This window comes from Meriones unguiculatus, chromosome 14, assembly GCF_030254825.1.
Source record: "Meriones unguiculatus strain TT.TT164.6M chromosome 14, Bangor_MerUng_6.1, whole genome shotgun sequence".
NCBI lineage: Eukaryota > Metazoa > Chordata > Mammalia > Rodentia > Muridae > Meriones > Meriones unguiculatus.
In genome coordinates, this window is record NC_083361.1 from 84349495 (window position 1) to 84375936 (window position 26442).

Below are 26442 nucleotides of genomic sequence, written 5' to 3' on the forward strand. Positions count from 1 at the left end.
TGTCTTACTGTGTGCGTTTCCCTGAGCTCAGAGATAGCTATACTTCACCAACTCTGACACACTGCATTCTCACTGTCATTTGGTTTACGTTTTATACAGTGGTAAGTGTCAAACCACAGCCTCAACGCACACGCCAAGCACTTTGCACCTGGCCATATTCCCTGCTGCACATCTTTTGTTTGTTTCTGACAGTCCCGCCATGTTGGGGGAGTGAACTTTACAAAGGTTTCTGTATAAAAGGTCACATAGAAACTGTCCTCAAGAGCTCCACAAGGACCAAATATATCTGGGCACAGGGTCTTTTCTGAGACTGACATTCAACCAAGGACCATGTATGGATATAACCTAGAAGCTCTGCTCGGATGTAGCCCGTGGTAGCTCAGTAACCAATTGGTTTCCCACAGTAAGGGGAACAAGGACTATTTCTAACAGGAACTCAGTGGCTGGCTCTTTGACCTCCCCACCCCCCAAGGGAGGAGCAGTCCTGTTAGGCCACAGAGGAGGACTTTGCAGACCTGATAAAACAGGGTCAGATGAATGGGGAGGAGGTCCCCCCCATCAGTGGACTTGGAAAGGGGCAGGGTGGAGAGGAGGGAGGGATGGTGGGATTGGGAGGGAATGAGGGAGCGGGATACAGCTGGGATACAGAGTTAATAAAATGTAATAAGAAAAAAATAAAAATTAAAAAAAAAGAAACTGTCCTCAATTAGTTGACACTTTACGTTTCCAATAAACCCACTGTTTCACCCGCTTCTAATCAACTTACATTAAAAACAAACAAGATACTTACTCTCGCTCCTTTTCTGTCAGCTTGTCATTGATGTTATCTTTGATTGTGGATCTGGACCCCTTATGAATTATGGGGTATCTGAGGGGTACTTGTAGGAAAAAGGAAATCATGGAGACCAAATGTGCAGTGTAGCCAAGGGCAACAGCAATGCTTCCATCATCTTTTGCTATAAATTCAAAAACAGACGGAGAGAAAAAAACCATTTACCTTCAAGCGTAGCTCTGAGGAAATCATACAACCTGTGGTAAATAAAATATTAATCACATCTAAATTGTGTAAATTTATGCAACTCTAAACACATTAGTAAAGCTTGAAATTGCACCTACTGACTGTACTTAAAGCTATCTCCCAACGAGTAACGTGCTGAGGTCAACATGTGAGAGACATCTTATGCGGGAGTTCTGAGTGTGCCCAAACAGCCATTACCTTCTTCTGCATTCTTCTAACAGGAGGGATTAATACTTGAATCTATCACATGATGAAATTAAGTCAGAGGCTCTAATATAACACAGTCCAAATGCTGTACAAGATTATTAATTCTGAAGTGAGATAAAACAGCACTCTGCCTCCTTATGGGATATGCTTCAGATATTGATAAGGGCACTGTCACATAAATAAGCCTGGGAAATTTTAAGATGAGAGAAAAGAGAAATATGTCTCATAGTAAAGTAAATGTCAAAAACCATATTGTTCATACACAAACCTAGTCTTAGAAGTTAGGTGGAAGTAACTAGAGGGAAAAATGCATGTGCCATACAAACAAGCTTCTGGCTTTTAAACAGCTACACACAACTATATTCTAAAAACTCATCATTCAGATTTCTGCTCCTACCTATAAGGCAATAAATGAATATTCGAGTACTTAAAACTTGAGCAATGTCACAGAGGATTCAAACGTCCCTAAGACGGAAGGAGAGGAAAACTGCCTCGCACCCAACATACAGTGTTCCTTTAGCACCTTAAAAACTCACGTATGTGTAAGGATTTAATCCCCGCTCTGGAATACCCAGCCTCTAGAGGGGCCTGAAATGACTGCAGTGACTGTGGCCTCACTGTGGCCTGCCTCCTGCAGATACCTTCAATTTCAATTATTAATCCTCTTTTTCATATTGTTGCATTTATATTTTTAATATCTGTAACTAGTTTTGCACAGCAGGAATGCCACTCCACTGCCCTTCCTCAGTGAATGGAGTCCCTGCCCTAGACTATACAACAGTCTCGTCGCTTCTCTTTGATTGTCCTATAATCAAATAATATTTACTATTACTCATTCTTCTTCCTAGACTTGTCTGTAGTAATACTTTATGTTCAACAGTCACTCATTCAACAACAAATACGAAACTGAACTCCCTGTTAATACTGTATCATCCAATTTACAGAGTAAAATTAAAACAAAACAAAAACTAAGCCTTAACAAGATTAAAGAGCTGACCAACGCAGCTGGACACTGGAGGCACAAAGCTTTAATCACAGCACTCAGGGGGCACATTCAGGCAGATCCCCGTGAGGCTGAGGCCAGCCTACTCTACAGAGTGAGTCCAGGACAGCCAGTGCTGCGCCAAAAAACCCTGTCTCGAAAAACCAAAACCAAAACGACAACAACAAAACAACTTGTCCAATGTAACAGCCGGAAAGTGGGCCTGGCACCAAACCCTCCATTACTGCGTACTCTCCCACACTTTTACAGACCTTCATTAAAAATCAAAACAAAAAAACAGTATCTACTCATTTTAACTTGGAGTTCTAGAATATACCAGGTGCTTGAATGCAACATCCCAGTGTCTTCACGCTCCTGTATTAACAGAAAAGACACGTAAAAAGTCTCTGGTCAGGGACTGGGAAGATAGCACTGGGATTAAGAGCATGTACTGCTCATCCAGGACTTGAATTCAGTTTTCAGCTCCCACATGAGGTGGCCCACAACCAGGTGTAACTCCGGCTGCAGGAGGATACAATGCCTTTAGCCTTCTTGGGCACCTGCACACACATGTACATATACATGTACAGACACAGATACACATACATGATTAAAGGTAATAAAAAGAAATAAGATTCCCTGAACTCCACCCAAAGTTTGGCTATTTAGCATCTCCTTTGATACCCTGCAGGGTAGAGTCTGTCAGAGGCCCTCTGTGGCAGGCTCCTGTCCTGTTCCCTGTTTTTTCCTTCTTCTGATGTCCATCCACTTTGCCTTTCTGAATGGGGATTGAGCATCTTAGCCAGAGTCCTCCTTCTTGGTTAGTTTCTTTAGGTGTGCAGATTTTAGTATGTTTATCCTATATTATATGTCTAATATCCACTTACGAGTGATAGCCAAACTTTGGGTAGAGTTCAGGGAATCTTATGAAAGAAAGGGGAAATAGTAAGACCTGGAGAGGACAGGAGCTTCAAAAGGAGAGCAACAGAACCAAAAAATCTGGGCACAGGGGTCTTTTCTGAGACTGATACTCCAACCAAAAACCATTCATGGAGATAACCTAAAATCCCTGCACAGATGTAGCCCATGACAGTTCAGTGTCCAAGTGGGTTCCATAGTAATGGCAACAGGGACTGTCTCTGACATGAACTGATTGGCCTGCTCTTTGATCACCTCCTCCTGATGGGGGGAGCTGCCTTACCAGGCCACAGAGGAAGACAATGCAGCCACTCCTGATGAGACCTGATAGATTAGGATCAGAAGGAAGGGGAGGAGGACCTCCCCTATCAGTGGACTTGGGGAGGGGGATGGGTGGGGAAGGGGAAGGGAGGATGGGGTTGGGAGGGGAGGAGGGAGGGAGCTACAGGGGGGCTACAAAGTGAATAAACTGTAATTAATAAAAATAAAGAATAAAAAAATATTTTTTAATGGCTCCAATCTCCCATTTCTGTAGTGTTCACAAAATGCTTCACAGCAAGGAAGTGCCATTCTTTCCAAACAAGCCCATGAGAAGTGGGACAACATTCATTCCAAAATGATTATGGAGTCACTACTAATTAACATCCCAGTTATTTTTAGAGACTATGCCCTTTTGTCCCAGGCACAACCAAATATTTCATTAACAATGTGCTTCTATAGAAACCTGAACATCACACTATACTAGTGACTAAAAGTACTTTATGTGTGTGCACATGCAGGGGTGAGAAAGAGAGAGAAAGAGAGAGAGAGAGAGAGAGAGAGAGAGAGAGAGAGTCAGAAGTTAACCTTAGGAGTCATTTCTCAGGTGCTGTCTATCTTGTGTGTTGAGACACAGACAGACACTGGTCCCTGGGGCTCACTGATTTGGCTACGTTGCCTCAAGTCTCAGGATCTAACTCCCCACACCAGGGTCACAGGCATGCACCACATGGGGCTTTTTACATGGGCACTGGAGCTTGAACCCTGTTGAGGTAGTTTTTCCTCCCAGCACCAAGCTCCTGAAATAATGACTCAGACTCAAATATATTTACAAATACCTAGGCCATATAGCTAGGCTGTTCTCTGACTAGCTCACAACTTAAAATAACCCATTTATACTAAAGTACATTCTGCCACATGGCTGGTTACCTCTGCTCAGGTACCAAGTGTCTGTCCTCCTCACATCTTGCCGGCAAACCTCCCCCAACACCCTAACCCACCTGGCTCTACCCCAGAATCCTTTCTGCTACTGGATGTCTAGCCTTCTATTTCCTGCCTCAGCTATAGGCCATTAGCTTTTTATTGACAGGTGATACTTCCATAAGACACAAGAGATTCCTTCTACATTTTTTCCTTTTAGTCCAATAAAAGGACCTTTTCCTTACAATAATAAATTATTTACAATAATAACAATTATGAAACAAAAATGAAAAATATTAGGTAATATTTACATTCATAATAGCCAGCATATCTGTACCTGGTAACTTTGAGAAAGTATTCTATTTTATTCTATCTTGATGAGTTCAGAGTTTTGTCCCTAAATCATTTTCTATCATAACTTGCATTACCAACCTAAAAATATCTTCTTAAACCCTAAACAACTTAAGCTTAATAAGACTATATAACTATCTAATCTTCAAACCCATCAGAGACTTGAGAGGGAAATAATATTACCTAGTAAGTAGGAAGTGCAGGCAAGCAACATCCAAAATAAATAACAGACAGCTGGCTGCCTGGACAGTCGCCAAAATTTCTCTATACTGTTGGGGCATCATCTTCAGCCTTCTGGCCCAGTATATCTGACTGATGTATTTGTGACACAGGAATTTTGAAGGACTTGCTTATCCTGTCCTGACAGAGCTTGGCAGTCAACTTTGCCTGTGTCCAAGTTTTGCCCACCCTCCTCAGAACTCAGGTCCCCATTCTTCTATGCCAAGCACTCTACCAGCTTTGAGTATTCCTCCAGCCACAAAAGTACTTTAAGTCATGAATTCTCTCATGAGATAGTAAAGCTAAGAGAAATCTTAGATTTCACACCATGTAACACCATCAACTCACTGATGTCAAAGGTGAGGTCCAGGTAAGGCAGCTTGGTCAAAATCTTATTGGTAAAAACCATGAGCAATGGGATAAGTGGGGAAAATGCTTCTATGCCTCAAAATATGCTGCATTCCAAATATCTAAACCTTGGAGCTCCTTCACAGTTGCTGAACTCAGCCTCCGGCTTTCTAGAGAGCGCAGAGCCACCAAACCGAGAATGTTCCTCAGAGCCAAGGGCCGTGTGTTGAAAAGAACCTTTCTTTGAAGGAAGAGGAGGAGTAAGACTTAATGGGGCTCACACTTGCAGGACTGACACTTCCCTTTATGGATTAGCACTCAGTTTCTCTCTTCCTATATGACCCAGTAGGAAAGGATTTGAAAATTCTCAGAAAGCAATCAAAAGCTTTTGGATGAGCCTTCAAAAAAAAAAAAAAAATCAAATACAAACCACTAATGGTTAAAACCTCGAGCATCTATAATCCTCTCAAATTACTACAAGGATAATGGTAAAAAATTACATTTGCATGGTTTTAGACTACATACACATCTTTATTAAAAGAACAAAGACCTTACCTCACATTACCTCCCCTCGGCGAGCAAAACCAATTTTGCTTAAATTTAAACATGACAAAGGTATCCAAAGGAGAGGTGTATGCCCAGAAAAATCAAAGGAAATAGTGGACAACAGAGTTAAGCAATATTGGAAATGAGCTTCAGTTCAGGCTGTTCACACTCACCACTGTTGCCACAAGACTCCCTGCTCTACCTATTAAACACCCTTGATGGTTCCCATTCCAGGCCATAGCACTCCCACCAGTCTCACAGTTAAACACTGTGGTGTTGGATTTCCAATATTGAGGCTTTATATTAAAAAGCATTTTAAAAGGATCACGGGTGGAGTCTTACAGGGCCCAGGGGTATTTCAATACCCTCAAAAGGAAAACCACCTCCTGGTAGGGAAGTCACTTTTATCACCCTAAGACCACTGAGCCTCCAGTGGGAAAATGTGAGCTCATGCGGTTAATTATGGAGACTGCGGGCCAGGCAACCTCAGATGGCACATTCTGTTGCCAATCATTTCAGCGGAAAACCAAAAGGTTTAAGGTTCCCAGCATTCCAAGATCTGAAAGACTTTTACCTGCCAAAGCCCAAACATGGCCCTCTGAGGTGTGCTTTTCCAGCAAGCATTAATGACGTCCGCCACACCTAACACAGAGCAGGGGTGTGGGTTTCCTGTGCTGCTCTGGGGAGTAGAAAGGTCACAAATGATAGTTCTGTTGGTTAGAAGTTGGAGAGAGCAAGGAGGGCTTGGGAGCAATGGAATGAACTGTAAGGCTTAGGTATGTGAAATGATACTAATTCAACAGTGTTCAAAGACCTTGAAAGTCAAACAAAACCCCACAGTCCCCTGTAACAGGTATTATGATTTGCTTTTAAGATACAAAAGGCTGCTCAAAGCTACAGATTTTGTATGTTTATGATAAAGAATTACACAAACACACAACAGCTACACAAGCCTCATAAATCAGTTCAATGTTCCTTCAAGTTGTATGCTGGACAAGCTGTTCATATCACAAGAGCATCTGAGCACAGTGAGTGACCTCAGAGCTCTTCACAGCCCCCCTTCCAAAACCCCAAGGCAGCTCATCTGTTAAGGAACCCAATACCCTCTGATCCAGACAGGACAAAACATTTAAGACTCTAATCACTGCCACAGCGTTTATGGAGTCTTTCCATGTTCTCAGGGAGACTGTTTGACATATGGACTCTCCTTTCCAAGAAATCATGCCTGCACGCAGGGACACAAGACACAGAGGACACCTGGGTCTCATTACCACAAAACGCTCTCGTGTTATGGATTACTGAAAAACACACAAGCACAAACATTGGTTTTTTTTCCTTTTCTTTTCTTTTCTCTTTTAAACTAAATGTCTCAGTCAATTGAACTCAGATGAACACTCTTCTCTGGACTCGTTCCTGCCATTGTGTCCAGCTCTCTCTGGCACACTCTAACAATAACTTACCCATTTGGAAAAGCATAATAAATCCTGGGCCCCTTGGTGGAGTTTCCCAAACATCACTGACCCATGCAGTGTTAATCCCTATCTAGCAAAGGCTCATGAACATCATGAAAAAATCCATTGGAAGTGCTTTCTCTAGCAGTACATTCCCAGAATGCACTGCTATCGGACACTAAGAAGTCCTTTGAGGCTTGGGAGGTCATTATTCAAAGACAAGAAAGAAACAACATCACAACAGGAATAAGAATGACCTTAGATTCAGGCGGATGAGGGGTAACCTCAGCTTTACCACTCGTCAAGGTGAGTCCTTGGATAGAGAAATGTATTAATTTTTCAAAGCTTCAATTTTCTTTTCCTCCCTTCTCCCTTTCTCTTCTCCCCTTTCCTCCCTCTAAAAGACCAAAGGATTAAAAATCATTAATAATCACTATTATTTTAAAGTTTAAAGCACAAGCCTGAACTAAGGCCAGCCTACTGGAAACATGTCCAGCTACCTTTGGGGAAGAACTAGTTTTACTGCATTCTTTCCTGCCCACTAGAGATACACTTGCTAGGAAACTGGCCCATCCCCCTAACAAGAGAGGCCAAACCATTAATGGTTTGGGGGCCTTCCTATAGCCACTCAATTCAAAATGCAACATCCCCTTTTGTGTTTTGACCAATAGATGCTTGCCAGGCAGGAATCCCCCTGCTTTGGGCATGCTGGGAGGGACCGGACTCTTTCAATCACCCAACTAACCTGAGCATGAGGCTCTTGGCTCTCACTGCTTCAGCAGTGAGGGTGTGAGCCCAAGCTGCAGCTTGTGAAAAAAAAGATCCTCATGAGTTTTTGCAATGGACTCGACTCCTGGTGGTGGTCTTTTGGGGTCTTGCGATTCAGGCACAACACCTCTTCCCCTTCTCTTTCTCTTTTTAAAATTGAAACAACAAAACAAACAACACCCCACCCGCTACAGGAATTCTCCCAGAACTAAGTATTAACATCAAATGCTGCTGTTGTAACTTTTGAAACAAACTCTCATATGGAAGCTGGCATTGAACTCCTGATCTTCCTGCCTCCAAGTGTTGAAATTACAGGCACTTGATCGCTATATCTGGTTGATGTCACTGCAATTCTACTCACCTGACCTGAATCTTCCTCTTCCTCTTCTTTTAACATGAGTTGTTTTTGAAGACAGCTCGGGGATTCCCTGGTTCTATGAACTGGTTTTCCTGATCCCCTCCCAAGAGAATTCTTCCCACTTCTTTGAGGCTCTAACATAGACTATGTATTCAATAACCACTTCTGGCCTGGCTTAATGACATACCTGATGCCCACAACAGAACTACAACCTCCCAGGGCAAGCTCACTGCCTTAATCCTCTCGGCATGCCTTCAGCACCTGGGATGTTTGATGTAAATCAGGGCATCCGTGTTGTTGCACTACGGAAGTGCCCCGTAGAGTGAGAACGCAACATAACGTCGATCTTCCTTAAAACTTTGACTCCAGGGGTCCACGGAGGGGACAGAACAGGACGTCGGACTAAAATTAAATGTTTGTTTCATCTTATCTCCCATTTCACTCTTCAGCAACTCCACTGAAGGGCTACTGTGCACTTTTAAAGGACCCCAGAAGGTACTGGGATTTACTGAGCACTCTAAGGGGAGACAGCTATGGAAGCCATGAGAAACAAGGCACTCTAAAGAAACCAAAATAGAACCAAGCAATCTTGCTGAGTAGACAGACCAGGGCAGCAGACCAGCACAGCACCATTGCGGTTCCCATCAGGTCGTTCCCTATTTAGCAGCCAGAGGGAAGACAGCACAGCTCAGCTCATGTCACAGCCTCTCTGAAGCATTCCACACACTGGCCGCTTACTGAGAATGAAACAGAAACTCCTTCTTGCAGCCTCGGCCCCCTGCTGACCTCTCTCCTCCCTCTCTTACCCTCCCTTCCCCTGGTGCTCACTATGGTCCAATCACATAGACCTGATCTCTCACCTTCCTTTCTCTCCCTTTTGCAAGTAATTCCAATTAGATTTATTGACGACCTCCTATATGAAAAACTCTTTGAAATGTCACCTCATTCAATCTTCGCAAGGAATTATGATGCAAATAATCCAGGGAAAGAAACAAGAGTGCATGATTGCCTATAATAGCAGTCTTTTCTCTAATACTCCAATGCTGAGTTTTCCAAGTAGGTCAAGGCCCCCTCCACAATGACCTCTGACCTTTGAAAGTAAATGCTCTTTAGCTATAGCCTAATTGGGTCTTTTAGCTTTCAAATTTTGTGTTAATTGTTGTTCTTTAGAGAGGTCTCCTATGTGGGCTGGAGAGAATGCTCTGATTGTTTTTCTTAAAGGTCTTGAGTTCAATTCCCAGCAACCACATGGTGGCTCATAATGTGATCTAGAGCCCTCTTCTGGCCTGCAGGCACACATGCAGGCAGAATACTGTATAATCAATCAATCAATCAATAAAACAAAGTGTGAGCAAGAGAGGTCTCCTATGAATAGTTTATTTGGTTATTACGTCTTTGTTGAGTGGCTATTTCCTTCAGTAGGCTTCAGGTTCCATGAAAGAACACAACGTGTTTGCTTTCTTTCAATAATTACACCCTCAGAACTTAGCACAGTACTTGGCATATAGGTATCTAGTAAACATATTTTTGATTATTAATTTATGTGTATGGGCATTCTGCCTGCATACAACACTTCCATGCCTGATGCCTGTGGAGGCGCTGGATCACCTGGAACTGGAGTTACAGGTGGTGAGGTGTCACGTGGGAGCTGGCAATCAAACCCAGGTCTTCCTGAAGAGCAGTCAGTGCTTGGCTGCCGAGCCATCTCTCCAGCCTCCCAGCCTCCCAGGAAATATTTTTTTAATGAGTGAGTAAGGAAAATAATGCACCATAGGCTTTAGGACACCACACTTTGCATAACACAAACACCAAAGTGCAGTTTGACTGAAAGAGGCCTGAGGGTTCACTGTACAATGGAAACCAGACCTGCCCAGCTCTGCTGCTAACTTCTCAGGCCTCCCTTGGTTTAATAAGCATTAAGGATAAAGCAAAACCTCAAGCTGTTCAGACACAGGTGTGTCCCAGTTCTCACAGCAATCACACAACACTGGCTAGAAGTAATTCAAGTATGACATGGCTCACAGAAGGGGGCTCAGCACCTCAGCAGGGATGTCCCACCTCTTGGTTATCATTCTTACACTGCATCCCAGCTAACCATGTGTTATGCTGGCAGAGGGGGTGATTAATCAAACTCCACTTGAATGTTTATGTGCAAATAGCTCTATTCTTTAAGGGGAAGTGGAATCTATCCTAATGCACACTAGTAACACCCTCTTCTTGAAGCTCTGTGCTAGACAGCTGGCTTAGGGAAAGCCCTATAAGCAAACCAGGAGCCCTGCAAGTAGCAGTTAGACTATGGGGCAAAAACTATAGTTTATTAACATTGAAACATCTCTTGGACTGGGAAGAAGGCGCACTGGGTAACATGTAGACACGAGGACCTGAGTTCAGATTCAGGGCGCTCACATCAAAATATATACTCTTTAAATTTGGTATAGAAAGAAAGATTTTAAAATACAGTAATTATTTTTATTCTGAATTCTTTAATCCCTTCAATGTAAAAGACAGAAGTGAGAATTCAATAGATTAAAGCTATGCTAACAGAAATACCACAAGACTGAATTTCAAATACTTTTCAGGATGGTAACAATATGACTCTTACCAAGGGACCGATGGGAGCTCTCACTAACCCTGCTCTCACTAACCCCTCTCCTAGCTATACACAGATTTTCATAAAAACCAACAAAAAAAAAAGTCCAGGAAGTTACTAGCCTGCTGTCTGAAGCCCCTCCCCCCTTTAATTTCAAATACAAGGCTCAATCATTATTTCTTCCACGATTGGGCAGAATATTTTGTTACATTCCTAGCAGGGAAGTGGATTCTGTGTACTTCTAACTGGGAAGGGATGGAAATTCCAAAATCCCCTTTGGACAAAGTGCTAGATATCCATTATCACGATACCTCTATTTGATATATATTGAAAATACCAAATCTTTAGAAGTAGAAAAAAGAAATAAAATACCTTGGAAATCCTCAGAATTGGGCAACTTGACACCACATACAAAATAATCCTTATGCTCATTCTGTGAATTAAATTAAAGGATGAAATTAATTCATTGTGCTAAGAAGCAAAGAAGCCACTAAGTCACCACTAAGTCAAATCTAGAATGCAGCAGGTCAGTGACACCATCTTAGATGCAGAATAGTATGCAAACTGTTCAGGCTGGTGAGGATACGGCAAACTTTCCTGCATTTTATTACGCTTGACATTTTGATAGTAAAATCACATGTGCATCATCTAAAGAAAAAGGCATGTGAAAGTAACATCATAAAGTGTCTTCTTTCCAGGCACGGCAGCACGTCTATAATCCCAGCACGTGGGGCATGCAGGCAGGAAGACTAGGAGTTCAAATTCATCTCAAATTCATCTTCAAATTCATTTGAAGAAGTGGGAGCCATATAATGTCCATTTTAAAAGAAAAAAAAAAAAAGAACAACAACATTCTGGCTAACCTATATATCCATTCTGTAAACAAGTTAATAAGATTCTATGAGCAAACTCAAATTCTATTGGTTTTTTTCCTCTGAAAATTAGTTTATTTGTGGATTACTATTAATAAGGAAGCTACCTAATTTAGTAGACTTGGTTTTTCTAATAACCCTAATCAGAGTTATTTTACTATTACCTTTTGTATTGACTTTTAAGTAACTGCATTAAAAATTTAATATTCTGATAGTTGCCACATGAATGCCTTAATGAACACCAATATACACAGGTGACTGAGCAATTATGTTTTAAAAACCACATACACAACAAAAGAAATGTATCATAAATGGAGGATAATTGGTTGAATAAAAGGATTATGAAGAAACCGAAATAATCTGGCATTCTTTCTGATAATAAGAAATACAACCATCAAGCTGATATATAAAACAATGAAACTATGGGACTTGGGACCAACTAAATGTGTGTGTGTGTGTGTGTGTGTTTGTGTGTATGTGCGTGTGTGTATATATGTATGTGTCTGCATATGTGGGTGTATGATTTGTGTGCACGTGTTATATATGTGTGTATGTGACAGAGAGGGGGAAGAGGTAAAAGGAGAGGGAGGGGGAGAGCAGAGGTTAACTCTGGAACTGTGAGGTGTTCCTCAAGATGGCTGTCCACCTTGTTTTTGAGACAAGTTCTCTCAGTAGGACCTGAGTCTCACTAACTGGGTCGACTAGTTAGCTACTGAGTCCCAGGGATCCTCCTGTGTCCTCCCCAGCACTGGGACAAGAACATGCCATCACGCTCAGCTTTTCATCTGGGTCCGAGGGATTACACTTGTGTCTTCATACTTATGTGGCGGCACCTGAGGGTGATCTTCCCAGCTACCCCCAACTGAGTTTCAGTGTGCTTCTGAAATTACTAGCTCTTAACGTTCTCCTGAATCATGAGAGAGCACACAGAGGGATGGCTTTTTCACTGAAAGGAAATTTCAAGTGGAATCATCTTTCCAACCCCCATCTCCTCAGGAATCTGAAACTTACCAAATCAATAGGGTAAATGTAGGCGAGCTCGGACAGCAACTGCCTGCAGCGGATTGTCAGCTGAGCATTCGTCTTCAGGAAGAGTTCTCTATCGGGGAGGAAGAAAATGGACAGTCATGAAAAATCATGTCTTCTAACACTTAAATCTAATTAAACCAGGGAAGAGTAAGTGGTCCATAACTGGCAAGAGAATGTCAGAGGTGAAGGCGAATAAGAGCCGCCCTGAGTCCTGACCCGTCTCCGACAAGGCAACTACGCTAACTTCATGCCATGACCTCCTGTGTGTGCCCAGCACTGTGCTAAGAGCTATAAAGAACATAATAACCAAATACCCACGCCAGGAGCACCTACTCCTACATACCAGGAGCACTACATGTGCTTGTTCAGAGACGACAGTGAACTACCGCCATGCCCACTAAACACTTAATAACCAGGAGCTCAGTGTAGCTGATTCAATTTCAGAATTTGGTTTATGTGGCATTTTCTTAAAAAAAAAAAAAAAAGGAAAGAAAAACAAGAGTATCCTTTCACAGCTACACATTCTAACTGTCTCAAGAAACACTGTGCTGTGACACCAGAAGAAAAACAAAATAAAGTGAACAGCAGAGCAAAAACCCGAGGTGTCAGGTAGAAGTGTGGCCAACCTATAGCACCACAGAGGGTGGCTCCTGCCTGCCGTAGCAACTTAAAGACAGAGGGGATTTAAGAGAAACTGCAGGTGGGGGCAGGAGGGAAGCCGGGGTGCTGCAGAGGGCCTCTGTCACACCATCAAATGCGGGCAGCTGCTCCACTTTCTAGTCACAGAGGGCCTTACACGTTTAGAATTTTAGAATGGTGGAGCTTGTTTTGTCACTTTTGATAAAGTCTATGCAATACGGAAATGAGGTGAGTTAGAGAGAACATTGCAAGGATAGTGCTGTGGTCTGGAGGTCACTATAATGCCTCAGGAGTAGACGGTCAGTTTCCAGCTCTACCCATACCTCCTTCCATGAAGGGGGTGGAAGAGGCTGGGAGAGCCATTACCTCTCAAAGACAGGGCCCAGCGAGCTTCAGACTGTGAAGGTATCTGAAGGATGACAAGCCTGCACAGACACAGAACCATCTCTATCTGGAGGTTTAGTTGGATCCTTGGCAACTTTTACCATAAACCAGTAAGCACCAGTGTTTCTCTGAGTCTGTGAGGAGCCAATTAATTGAACTCAGAAAATTTTGTGGGAATTGCTATAGCTGGCAGGTGAGAAACGCAGGTGGCCACCTGGAGTTTGTGACTGCCATCTACTTACAGGTCTCAGTCTGGAGGAACTTTCAGGAGGTATCCAGGCAGTGTCAAAAGTGAATTAAATCACAAGACACAGTTCTGCCTGTGGGATAGAGCTGGGGTCAAAAGTGTTGTGAAGTTAGCATGGTGGAGAACACTGACCTGCTGTCTGACAAGCACCTATGGCTCTGTCAGTGAGCTGGACAGAGCAACTTCTCAGAGCCCCACTTTCCTATTTTAAACTGGAGGATAAAAATAGATATTCTCTGTTTTGTTCTAGATCCTTGAGTCCTCAACTACTAAAGTTCTACAGAAGTGAGTGATGGCAAAAGAGAACAGAGGTGACTATGAACTATGCATGGGGTGGGGGAGAAAAGCTATTGTCATCATTTTATGTTGAGGGAAAAATTAAAAGAAACTATGGTTTCTTTTGTTTGTTGAAGGTATTTGAAAATTAAGCAAAGAATTACCATATTAAGAAGAGGGAGATATGACAAAAATGGTATTTTAGTAGGAAAGCCCTGATAGCATCATTGGGGGAGGGGCAGGAAAGCTGGAGAGGCAGGGATGAGAAAAATGCTGTAGTATTGCTGAGGTCATCAAGTGTGAGGTCAAGAAGCAGAAGTCCGCAGGAATTACCGAAGAACCAGCCAGCCAGCTGAAGTGGCATGGAAAAGCTGGGAGAGGAGAGGACATAAACAGAAGCCACAGAGCTGTGGCCTGGGCGATGGGAAACAGTGTTCATGTTTCTAGGCTCTAGCACAGTGGAGACACACAGTAGGTATTCACAAACATCTGCTGAGTAAGTGAATGGGGTACTGAGATACACAGAATGTAAGTTAGTAGCAGCCTTTTAAAATACTGCTTTTCCGAATGTCCCCATAAGCTTAACAATCAGAGAAGCCATTGCCACTACATTTACCTTTTTGCAGTACACTCCTTCCTCAGCTCACCCAGGGATTCCTTCTGCAGTTGAAGCTTGCCATGCTCAGTTGAAAATGCGCTTCCTGCAAGGGAAGATGGAAGGAGACGACAGATGTAATACAGCAGACATGATGCTCAACCGCCATCTACACACGCAGAGCTCTGTCTCCTGTCTGTGACAGGGACAGGGAGAGTTAACAGGGCTTCGAGGTGGATTAACCAGAACAAACTGCTATTGGTTCGGTTTACACCAAGCCAGCCTCTAGAAGGCAAACAGCAGGACTCTCAGACTCTGCACATAGGTTTCTGGACACTGACCAAGAAACCTTTATGAGATTTCAAAATTCAGACTTCACTTCTGAAAGCCTGCCTAACTTATTTTCAACCACAAACTCTACATAATGTTACTGAGAATATAAAATGTAGAACAGGAAAATCATCTACATTTTGATTGCCATACTACAGTTCATATAACCAGTTTTATGAACTTTCATCTTACTTGTATATATTTTAGTGAAAAATCACAGGGCATAGGAAATGTGCATTCTGATTTTTCCATATTATGTCACAAGCATTTTTACATGGTGACAGTCTGAAGTTACAGCTGTATAAAAGTCAGCTTTACAGATGTGGCTTGTAGGACTATCATACATTATATCCCACAGGTTCACACTTGAATCCTATTACAGAACATTTAATTTCCTTTCAGTGTTTGCTTTAGTATGCTGATAATAAATATTGTGTTCCTAGACCCGAATTTTGCAACTGTTTGAACCTCAGTTTTGTGAGAATAAAATCCTTTTCCATCTTCCTACTCTGAGGAAAAGAGAGCCTATATTCTTGACAGTCCAGGCTGATTCCACCTCCAGAGGGCTACACAAAGAGAAACAGTATAAGATCCTGACATAGCAAGTTTTGTATTTTTCCAAAGGATTTTGCTTCATGAACTGTGGTCCAATAAGAAGATTTGCCCTAAAGGCTTCTCATACCTACCCACCTGGGGAAGAACAGAGGCTTATTCAACCAAAGTCCAGTGTAGACCTAACACAAAAGCCACTACCTATGCAACCAAGGACTTCATTCTTGCTAGAGAAATGCTGTACCACAGAGCCAAGGTCCTAGCCCTAAGCAGTTTATACTCAAGGTTTCTCTAAGCAGCTTTTTCTCCTCTTTCAACTATAAGGACTAAGACCCCAAACTCAATCAAAGAACACCACTCGTCTTCTGTAGCTAAATTTTCTTCCCCAAATCTTTCTCTTAATGATTTTGTTTGACAGTTAGGTCACCATTCACCACCCATGTGTGTTGTACATAATTATTTTAATGTCAAGTGGCCCTGGATTTGGACAGTGGAGCTCTCCCCATTGCGGCTCCAGTGTCCTTGTGATGTGCTGCACCATACCATTTGAACCTTACTATTGCTGCACTGCTTAAAGGACCTGTAGTGATGGTCCCCACCATTCCCAATACTGGTAACCTGTGCCTTCTCTTTGTACTTGGCTGTTCTGGCTAATAAAATAATTAACTAATTAATTGAGACAGGGTCTCACCGTGTAGCACTGAACTCATGGAACTCCTCCTGCCTCTGCCTCCTGAGTACTAGGATTGAAGGCATACATATACCACTATACCTAGCTCCAGCTTAGAAATGTTAATAATCTTTCCAAATAACTGTCTTTTGATTTCACTGATACACTGTACTCATTTTCTGTTTTTAAATCTCTGCCCTTTACCATTTCCTTCCCTCTGTTTAATTAACATGTGGTTCATCTGTCTTTCTTTTCCTAGTTTAAGAAAGAAGTTTAGATTCTGGCTGGAGACCTTTCTTCTTTTTAAGTATATATATCAAATTTCCTTCTAAACTTTTATGCTATTTTATGTATTCCTTGAAACTTTCATGTTATATCTTCACTCAGTTCAAAATACTTGCTAATTTGCCTTGGTATTTTTTTCTTTTTTGACCCAAGGCTTCTAATACATGCATCATAACATTTCTAAATTTTTGGAATTTTCTAGATATCTTTCTGTCAGTGGTTTCTAACTTATTTTTATCTTGATGACAAAACACACTCTGCATGATTTTAATAATTTTATATTTGTGTCTTTCTTAGTACCAGATAACGTTTTAAAGTTTCTTGGTTGACATGACTGTTTCATGTATATTTGAAAAAAACAAGCCATTGTGCTTGTGTTCAAGAGCAACAGTCCACTGTCAAGTTGATTATTGTCAGATAATCTTTCCCAGAGAGACATGAACAAACCTTTACTTACCTCAGACAGGACAACAAAAACAGACCAATAAATGATTCTGTATGAATCTAGTTTGGTGAACTCACTGAGTTTAAATGGGATTCTCACAGAAGCATGGGTAAGTTTTGTGTAGCAATACCACTAAAAAAATGTCTCCCTCCTCCGGGAACCATGAATGGATTATACCAGTAGGAAGGGGCAGGCCTCCTGTGACAAGGGTGCTGCCTCCTGAACCTCTTTCAAGCCCTCCAAAGATGGGATGTGAATGAGCATCTCTGGTGGGAAATCACAGCTATTCTGATTCCATACGGCAATGAGCACAGCCAGAGGACAGAGTTCCACAACGGTGATGTTAAGGTCTTTTATTTTCACCAATTTTCTCTCTGTGTTCTATCAGTTACTCCTAGATGTGTGCTTCACTTTTCAACTTCAATTGTGCATTCGTACATTTGTCATTCAGGAACACCAGATTTTTATCTGTCCTCTAGAATTGTAGGGTTTTTAGTTATTCCCTTAAAGGCTTATAGCTGCTGTTATCGCAGTGGGACCATGCTGCCATTGCCAGAACAACCACTTCTTCCTGGAGACCTACACCTTCAGCTTCCTGCCATGTCCTCACTCCTCCTGTGATTACCCAAAGGAAGCCCAAGCAGAAGCTTCAAGCAAGAGTGACCTGCCTTCCAATTCCTACGGCCTCATGCAGGCCCATGGTTGTCTATAAACGATGGGGAAAAGCTTTAGCCGAGTTCTTCACCCTCTTCTACGGGAGCCCCAGCTTCTTTGTGTGCTGTCACTGGTGATTAGCACATCTCTCCACCTGCCTCTCCGCACACACCTGGCTTTCTGGCATGCAGGTATCAGGTTATTGTGTAATTCACATACTGACTTCTGTGCTCCCCATATCTGGTTGTAATCTTTGTTCTGAGAATCTCCCGACACACTGTATAAACACTGCTCCCCAATCATCCCCTACATGCCAATAAAGCTGCCAATCGATGAGCAGGGGAGAGAATAGGGTTTGACTTCCTGCCAGCCAGGAAGGAGGAGTTAGAGGAGGAGGTAGGAGATTAAGCCAAGGGCAGAGGCCCAGAGAGAGGAGCTAGAGCAGAGAATCTATCTCGGAGGAGGTCAGACGAGCCTAGAGTTTAGAGTAAAACTGATCAGGATTGTGCTGTAAAACTTAATAAACAAATAATACCATAGAGTCTCGGTTATTTTAATGTTAGCCAGGGTAAGAGAGACAGTGAGAAACAAACACAAGTTTATAAGGGTAGCTTTAATATGGCTGTCCTGAGATCGTGGTTCTCTGATGCTGTGAGGAAAGTTGTGACTTTGTACAGTATTTTTTTTTCTCATTACATTAGAAATCAGATTTCTCTTCCTTGCTCTAGGCCAGTACAGGAAGTCAAATATGAACATAAAAATTTTTAAATTTTTTTTGTGTGTGTGTGTTTGTGTGTGGGGAGCAGCTATTCTTTTTATTCAATGTGGTCTTGTTTGTGCTTTTTTTTTTCCTCAAAATTTTTTTCTTCAAATCACTTCAAGCCCAAGAACAACTGATTAGTACAGAGAGCTGGTGTGTTTCATGTGAAGCAACAGAGATTTATTTATGTAAAATGCCTCATTCCCTCACGCCAGCTTAGTGTAAGCAGCAGGAACTGTTGACAGCACAGCTCTCCTTCAGGGTGTATTGGATGTGGGCAGGGAGGAGAGGCACTAACTTGACTTAAAACCACTACAACTGCTAAAGAGAGCTTGTGGTACTTTGCTATCGTCTTAGTTCAGGGTGTTTCCGTCTGAAGGACAGCCATCTTTCATACTTCCCCTGAGTTATAACCGTCCACGGTCATGTTCACCTCCTCTCTACCTTTCTAGTGTGACAAATACTTACACTATGGGACCAAACAAAATCAGGAATTCATTATATATAGAAAGCAGTGAAAATAAATGTTATCAATGTTATTACATCAAATAAACAGAGGAACAGAATGGGTCACAGGCCACCTTCCTGTTGCCTTCCTTAGCTCCTGATGGCTATGCCTGGAAAGCCCAAGTTTAAAATCCCAGGAACCCTGACAGCAGCCTTCCCTTCCCTGCCTGGGCTGCACTTTTCTTTCTGCATTTAGCCACACAGTCTTATCTTGCTGTATGATTGAGCACTGTTTAGCTCCCGCCACCACTATGGATTTCCCCTTTATGTTGTATCACCTCTATCAACGGCTCTTTGGGAGAGAAAGAAAACAAAAAGATGCTGGGTTAACCAAACTACCCTGAAACTGTCTCCCTGTCTAGGCAGATACGCAAGTTCTACCCCGCTGAGACAGAGCCTCTGTGCAACGAGAAGACAGGAGGGAGCTTTGGCCTTAACAACTAAATATCACTGTTAGTGCTTATAAATCTGAAGAGTGTGACTATTGCTTCCAACAAAAGATGGCTCAGTGGTTAAGAGTACTGTCTGCTCTTCCAGAGGTCCCGAGTTCAATTCCAAGCAACCACATGGTGGCTCACAACCATCTGTAATGTGATCTGATGCCCTCTTCTGGCATGCAGGTGTATGTGCAGATAAAGCAGTCATGCATAAAATAGATAAATCTTTAAAAAGAAAACAAAACACAGCTTCTTTAGGCATTCTGTTCTCCAGAGAATTTAGTCTCAGACCGGCCATTGGCCAGCTCCTGTCAAAGCTGAAGTTAAAACCAACACATTATCATTTCTAGTTTTACACATGATTTCAGATTATCAAAAAGCAGTATTCTTGAACTGTGAAAGTTCTCTCCCTACCAAACTGCCTTTTCTGTGCCAGGAGTTAGGATGCGGTCCTTTTCATGTAGTAGTAGATTTTTTTTCTTTTTTGGTTTGAATTTTGCAAAAACTGTAATTGACTATATTTCATTATGAAGTTCACAATCTTGTGTGCAAAAGAAACTGTACACTAATTCCCCCCCCAAAAAAACAACTCAGTGCCAAGAGACTTTTCTTCCTCACATTAAGGAACTAGTAAGTTCCCTTACTAGAGCGATGGGAAGTCACTGACTTCTGAAGTTACACAGTGGTCTGACTGCTCAGGGCAGAGCTCACTTTAGTTCTTCTGAATGAAAGCTTTGACTTTGGGGCTCTGGCTGCAGTTAGACTGCCCACCAGATGTATGGAGGCTAAAATATGCCACACTCCAGACTCTAGACAAGTCTGTACTTCATATTCTTTTTATTGAAACAAGGTCTTGCTTTGTAGCTCAGGCTGGCCGGCCAGACCCTGCTTCTACAACACTGGAGTCACAAGCATTTCCACCCACCCAGCAAAATCTTAACTTTTCTGAGCTTCTTTTTTAACATCTATACAAATTGAGAGTGGTATCACTTTCCTTAACATTTACACTCTCTTGGCTATCCCCACAAAGGTACAGGGGTGTGAACAAAACAACATAGCTGGCTTGAAACTTCACCTAAAAATAACCGCAAAGCACAGGCGGTGCCCTGCCTAACTATCCGGAGTCTCTATTTTGCTTTCACAATCTCAGAGGAAACCAGTCCCTATAGTTCTTAAGCCTTTCCCCAACTCTAGCAACTGGATGATGACCTCACCTCACACTATGTGAAAGTAATAGGACATTGTAGAATTCTGGCCATCAGCAATATGTAAACAAACTACCCACGAAGTTCGTCTCTCAGCTTTGTCTTATTCACCAAATAAGCAAATACTTCCGAGTTTACTCCTTTCCATTTAACTCCACTGTGCTGGTTTTAACAGGAATGGCCCCACAGACGCATATGTGTGAGTGCCTGGCCATAGGGAATGGCACCACTGGAGGTGTGGCTTTGTTGAAGGAAGTGTGTCACTATGGGGTGGGCTTTGAGGTCTGAGATGGTCAACCTACGCCCAGTATGGCACACAGTTTCCTCCTGCTGCCTCTGGATCAAGATGTAGAAGTCTTGGCTCCTATCTAGCACCATGTCTACCATGTTTCCTGCCATGGTGTTACTGGACTAAGTCTCTGAAACTATAAGCCAGCCCCAGTTAAAGTTTCCCTTTGCAAGAGTTGGCGAGGTTGTGGTGTCTCTTCACAGCAATGGGACCTTAAGACAGCCACCTCAGACATTACTGTGCTCCAGCCCGGGGCTTCCTCCGTAGCTCCAGTCCCTCCTGCTCCCAGCTCTCCATCTACCCAGGATCTTCTCAGGTTCCAGGGCTGAGCTCCTTATGGAAACTTTCCTGAGCAATCACTGTACACAGTGGCCTCTCACGGTCAGCTTCTGTTGTCACAGCTTGTACCAGTCACCAGTAGTTAATGACAACCTGGTTTATGCTTTAAAAGACAATTTAATTTTATTTGTGCCTGTGTGTGGTGCGTACGGAAACCAGAAGAGGGCAACAGATGCCCCAGAGCTGAAATTACAGGCAGTTGTGAGCCACCTGACTCGAATACTGGGAACCAAATTCAGGACCCTTTAGAAAAGCATCAAGTGTGGGGGGGGGGGGGCTAGAGAGATGGCTCTAGTGGTTAAGAGCACTGTTTGCTCTTCAGAAGGACCCAGGTTCAAATCCCAGCACCCACATGGCAGCTCACAACTATCTGTAACTCCAGTTCCAGGTGACTTGACACCCTCACATCAATGCACATAAAATAAAATTAAATAAATTAGTTTTAAAAAAAAGAAAGAAAAGCGTCAAGTGTCTTTAACTGGTGAGTGATCTCTCCAGCCATTTGTTGAGTTTCTTATTATCTTGCTCGCTGCATAACCATTCAAAGCTGGATATCTTAATTCCTTTCCCTTTCTACATCACCCTCCTTCTCTAATGCTTGCTTGCTCAGTGACTGAACTATGCGGGCCATGTCCCAGCCTACATTAAAAGCACCCATGTTCTTCCTCTGTTCCTCTTTGCTTTAACCCAGTGAGTCATCACAGTGGAATCTACCATCCAAGCACCCCCTGAACCTATGTACTCTCTGCTCATTTAAAATTCCCACTGTGCTTAGATTTTAATCCTGTAGTGTTGATTACTGATATAGCTTCCTCCCTGGTGATTCTCTCCCCTCAATAGGGCAGGCAAAGAATATTGTCTGAAACATGTATCTATCCTGTATGCTGTATTGTATTCATCAATACAAGCCTATCTGTTCTTTGAGAAACTTGTGTGCTATATTAACACATCCCCAAGCCTTTCAGTAAAAGCTCCTTGACTTCTCTAGCCTCTCAAATGGAGTTATGCAAAAATGAAAAAAAAAAAATCTGTAGTTGAAAAACTAACCTTCCATTACTGGCAGCAGCTCCCAGGTATACTTTGCAACCTCTGTAGAAACTGCTTCCTTTCACTGGCAATTCTTACCGTCTCCCAGCTAACTATGACCTTCTTGCATCTTCTTTACCTGGGATTGTTTTTCCAGAGGCATACCTTCTGTGTGCCTCTGACACCCTCTAACTAGCTCTGCCTTATGGCCATTATTCTCTCTATCCCCCTTTCTCTCTTTCTTGAGACAGGGTTTCTCTGTGTAGCATGGGCTATCATGGACTTGCTTTGTAGACCAGGCTAGCCTTGAACTCATGGAGACCCATCTGTTTCTGCCTTCCTGAGTGCTGGATACTCATTTATGGCTGCGCGGTCTTGCAGTGTCCAGTTCTTCCTAAGTGTTCCATGATGATGGAGTATTGTCATATTGATGCTTGTCTTGTATCCTATATATGCCTCGTGACCTTTTTTGCTTTGAGACTCAACTATCTCATTGTAAATGTGTTTTTGCTAAGTAGCACTTCCTGAATGTTGGGAGAAGCAAATGGAAAAGCTGGTAAACCAAAATATAATTCTTTCAGTTGTTTTATTTCTTTGTATCCATGGCTTCCACTTGGAAAGGAGACTGAAATGACACTTTACCCTTCTTAAAACCCGTTTAAGACATTACCAGAATAAATCATCATAAGTACATTTAATAATCTTGAAAGTAAGAGCTGAAGTTTGCTTAGGACCTATAATGTGTCCTCTTCACTCTCCAAGCAAATCTGTTTGGCCTCTACTGCCTTATGTGAGCTACATCCAACAGCCCAGAGAAGAAGATGCTAATTCAGGCATTAGGCGCTGGCAAGATGGCTTCACTGGAAAAAGCCCTTGCTGCGCACAAGTCTCAAGACCTGAGTTTGATCCAAGAAATTCACAAAATAAATCTGAATGTGGACATGCATTTACAATCCCAGCACTCCCACATTGAGATGGGAGGCTGAGACAGGAGACTCACATAAAAGACTACTGGGCAGGGTGGCCTGGAGGACAGAATGCAGCAGAGACGAGAGAAACTTGCTCAGCAAGGTGATGAGAGAACAGACTCCTGAAAGCTGATCTCCACATGGGCACCATGTCACACATGAATGTATGCATACAAAATAGTCCATTATTAGAAAAAAATAAAAAGGAAAATGTTACAGCATAAATCCCTCGGGGAAAGTCCACACAGCTTTAAAGACATGCATTAATAATTTGAAAGGAAGCCTGTCTACATTCTGGAAGAAGGCTATATAATGTTAAAAACACAGCCTAGGGAGGATGTGGCTCTGTGGTAGAGCACTTCCCATAGCCTGCACGAGGCACTGGGCTCAGTCCCCAACACCGTAAGGAAAAAGTCTTCAGTCTGCCATTATTCCAGACAAATACGCACTGGGTTAAAAGTGTAAAAAAAATTCTTCATAAGAAGCCTTACAACCCAGCGAAGAGGAACTGCCGCACCATGTTCAGCCCGATGCTGATGTATTTTCATACACGCACGCAGAGCGGGGACTCAGACACACTGTGGTTCTTCTGTGACCTGACATGCTGGTCAGAGCCACACAGTGCTCTTCCCACTACACAGAAGATAAACAGAACAAGCTATACATCTAGGCCACCCTAGTTCTCAATTTTCTCAGAAAATGGTAAGAAATTATTATAATTAATGAGAACTGCATATAAAACACTTCTTATTTGAGCAATAAAATTTATTCACTGAAATTACTGAGAGGAAATCTGAGCAATGAAACTGAACACATTTGACCTCTGTTAAATATGATGTCACCTAAAGCATGTTTGATTTTACTCTTGCTTATCACAAGGAACTAGGAAAAGCCAAGCAAAACATGACAACCAGTTGGGGAAGCCTAGTGGCCACCCCCACCAAATAGCCTTGCTGGTAACGTATGGCGGCTGAGGCTGCATGGGGGCCAGATAGTTTTTGTTTGGGCAGGTGAGTAGCATGTCTTTTCTGGAGGGAAGTATATTACAGGATTAAATTTTAACAAACATTCAAAAACAAACAACAGCAACAAAGACAGACCTCCATCCTTTCTGCCAATACTACACTTTGGAAATGACAGAATCGTACAGCCTGAGAATATTCTAAAAACAACCCTAAAATGCCTGAACACCTTCCTAAGGACAAGCTGGACCTATATTCCAGGTCTCCTGTGAATTAAATTGCTACCAAACGATTAAGGACTCTTTGGGGAAAATTCATTTCACTTGTCATGCAATGAAAGGGAAGACAGAAAAAAGTTCTTTAGCTACTAGTCCACTAGACCACAGCCCAAAGGGCACCCTGTCTGTTTCCACATTGCTTACATGTCACAAGTACACTACCGAAAGCAGCAAAGACACCTTATTCATTGGAACCAGATAAGTCTTAAAGTCAGAAACACTCACATATACGAATTAGGGTCTACCACTTGGGACTTAAGAAGAGCCTCTGGTCCTGAGGCCTTTAAAAGCCATAGAAAAACCAAGTGTGCTTCCAAAAAGTGCTATCATGTAACAGGGGAGACAATACCCCAACTAGACCATCAAGTAAAACTTCCAGTGTTAGGAATGAGCTATATCTTGTTGACCATGGTCCCCGCTCCCCTACCCCTCTCAAAACATCACAGCTACTGCCAAGGCTATTGACTGCTCTCTGCAACCTGATGATAAGGGCCTATTGCTGAAGACAGGTTTCCTAGTATCATCAAACATGGGAGAAATCAAGCTGTGCCCAACTTAGAAGCTTCACTCCTAGTGACTAGAGTTCACAGTGCTAGAAAGTATTCTGAATATAGAGGAGAAAAGTTAAAAAAAAATTTCAGTATCACTGTGGCCTACAACAGTGCTTTGCCAGCAAGATGCACAGGTGCAATCATGGCACAAATGTTCTGGGAGTAACCAACCACTTTGTGATTGGATCTGAGGCCCATTCCAGTGAGAGAGGACCCATACCTGACATTGCTAAAGGGGCCAAGAACCTGAGACTAGATGTGTCATGCACCTATGGGAAAACCTAGTACTATTATTCTGCTAAAGGAACATAGCAATAAAATGACTACTAAAGACATACTGCTACACCCATAGATCAGTGCCTCACTCAACCCACATCACAGAGCACCTACAACTAGACAATGTCCAGAGAATGACAGACTTTGGAACACTAGTCTTAAATGGGATGTCTTCATTAAATCCTTCCTATCAAGCCTCAGGAATCTATGCAGAAGAGGAGGAAGTGTTACTAACAGTAATAGTTAGAGGTATTGAATGATCCTATGGACACAATGTTTTCCAAACACAACTGGACTGATGCACAAACGAAATTGCAAAGACTGTGGCAGTGTGGACAGGGTCTATGTAGAGGCAAGCCAGCTGGGTTCCAGGACTGAGAGGGAGGAGTAGACATAAGAGCTCATCCCTAACCAAGAGACTATCTGCAATTGGAAACTAGCAAAGGGAAAATCAGTTTTCTCCAGTAGAATTTCACCAAGTATATTACCCAGACTTCAGGGCAGGTCCCAGGCCCAGGAGTAATTGGCTAACACAAAAAACCTCCACGGGGTTTGAAGAAGGGGAGTTGTTTGGCCTGGGAAGTTTTGGTCTTAATGGCTTCTGTTTGTTTTTATTTTCAATGTGGGGTACATTGGTTGTTAGGTTGGTTGTTCTAAGACAGTGAGAGCAAAAGTGAGACAGTGAGAGGGGAGCGTGAAATAGGATGGTTAGGGAGGTAGGGAGGATCTGGGAAGAGTTGGAGTAGGGAGTTGGAGATAAAAATATATTGTATGCAGGCTGGGTGTGGTGGCACACACCTTTAATCCCAGCTCTCAGGAGGCAGAGGCAGGCGGATCTATGTGAGTTCAAGGTCATCCTGATTTACATAGTGAGATCCAGGACAGTCAGGGCTATAAAAGGAGACCCTGTCTCAAGAAAAAAAAAAAAAAA

General features: G+C 42.6%; 1 protein-coding gene across 2 annotated transcripts in view; it reads right to left on the reverse strand.

Annotated features, from left to right (window-relative positions):
• Uvrag (UV radiation resistance associated) overlaps positions 1–26442 on the reverse strand; it is a 264183-nt gene that overhangs the window by 94054 nt on the left and 143687 nt on the right. For both annotated transcript variants that reach the window (XM_060367624.1, XM_060367625.1), the window contains 4 exons: positions 14999–15083; positions 12819–12906; positions 11308–11368; positions 791–956 (listed from right to left, as the gene is read on the reverse strand). In XM_060367624.1, coding sequence (XP_060223607.1) covers positions 791–956; positions 11308–11368; positions 12819–12906; positions 14999–15083 — 400 coding nt within the window. The remainder of the gene's footprint in view (positions 1–790; positions 957–11307; positions 11369–12818; positions 12907–14998; positions 15084–26442) is intronic.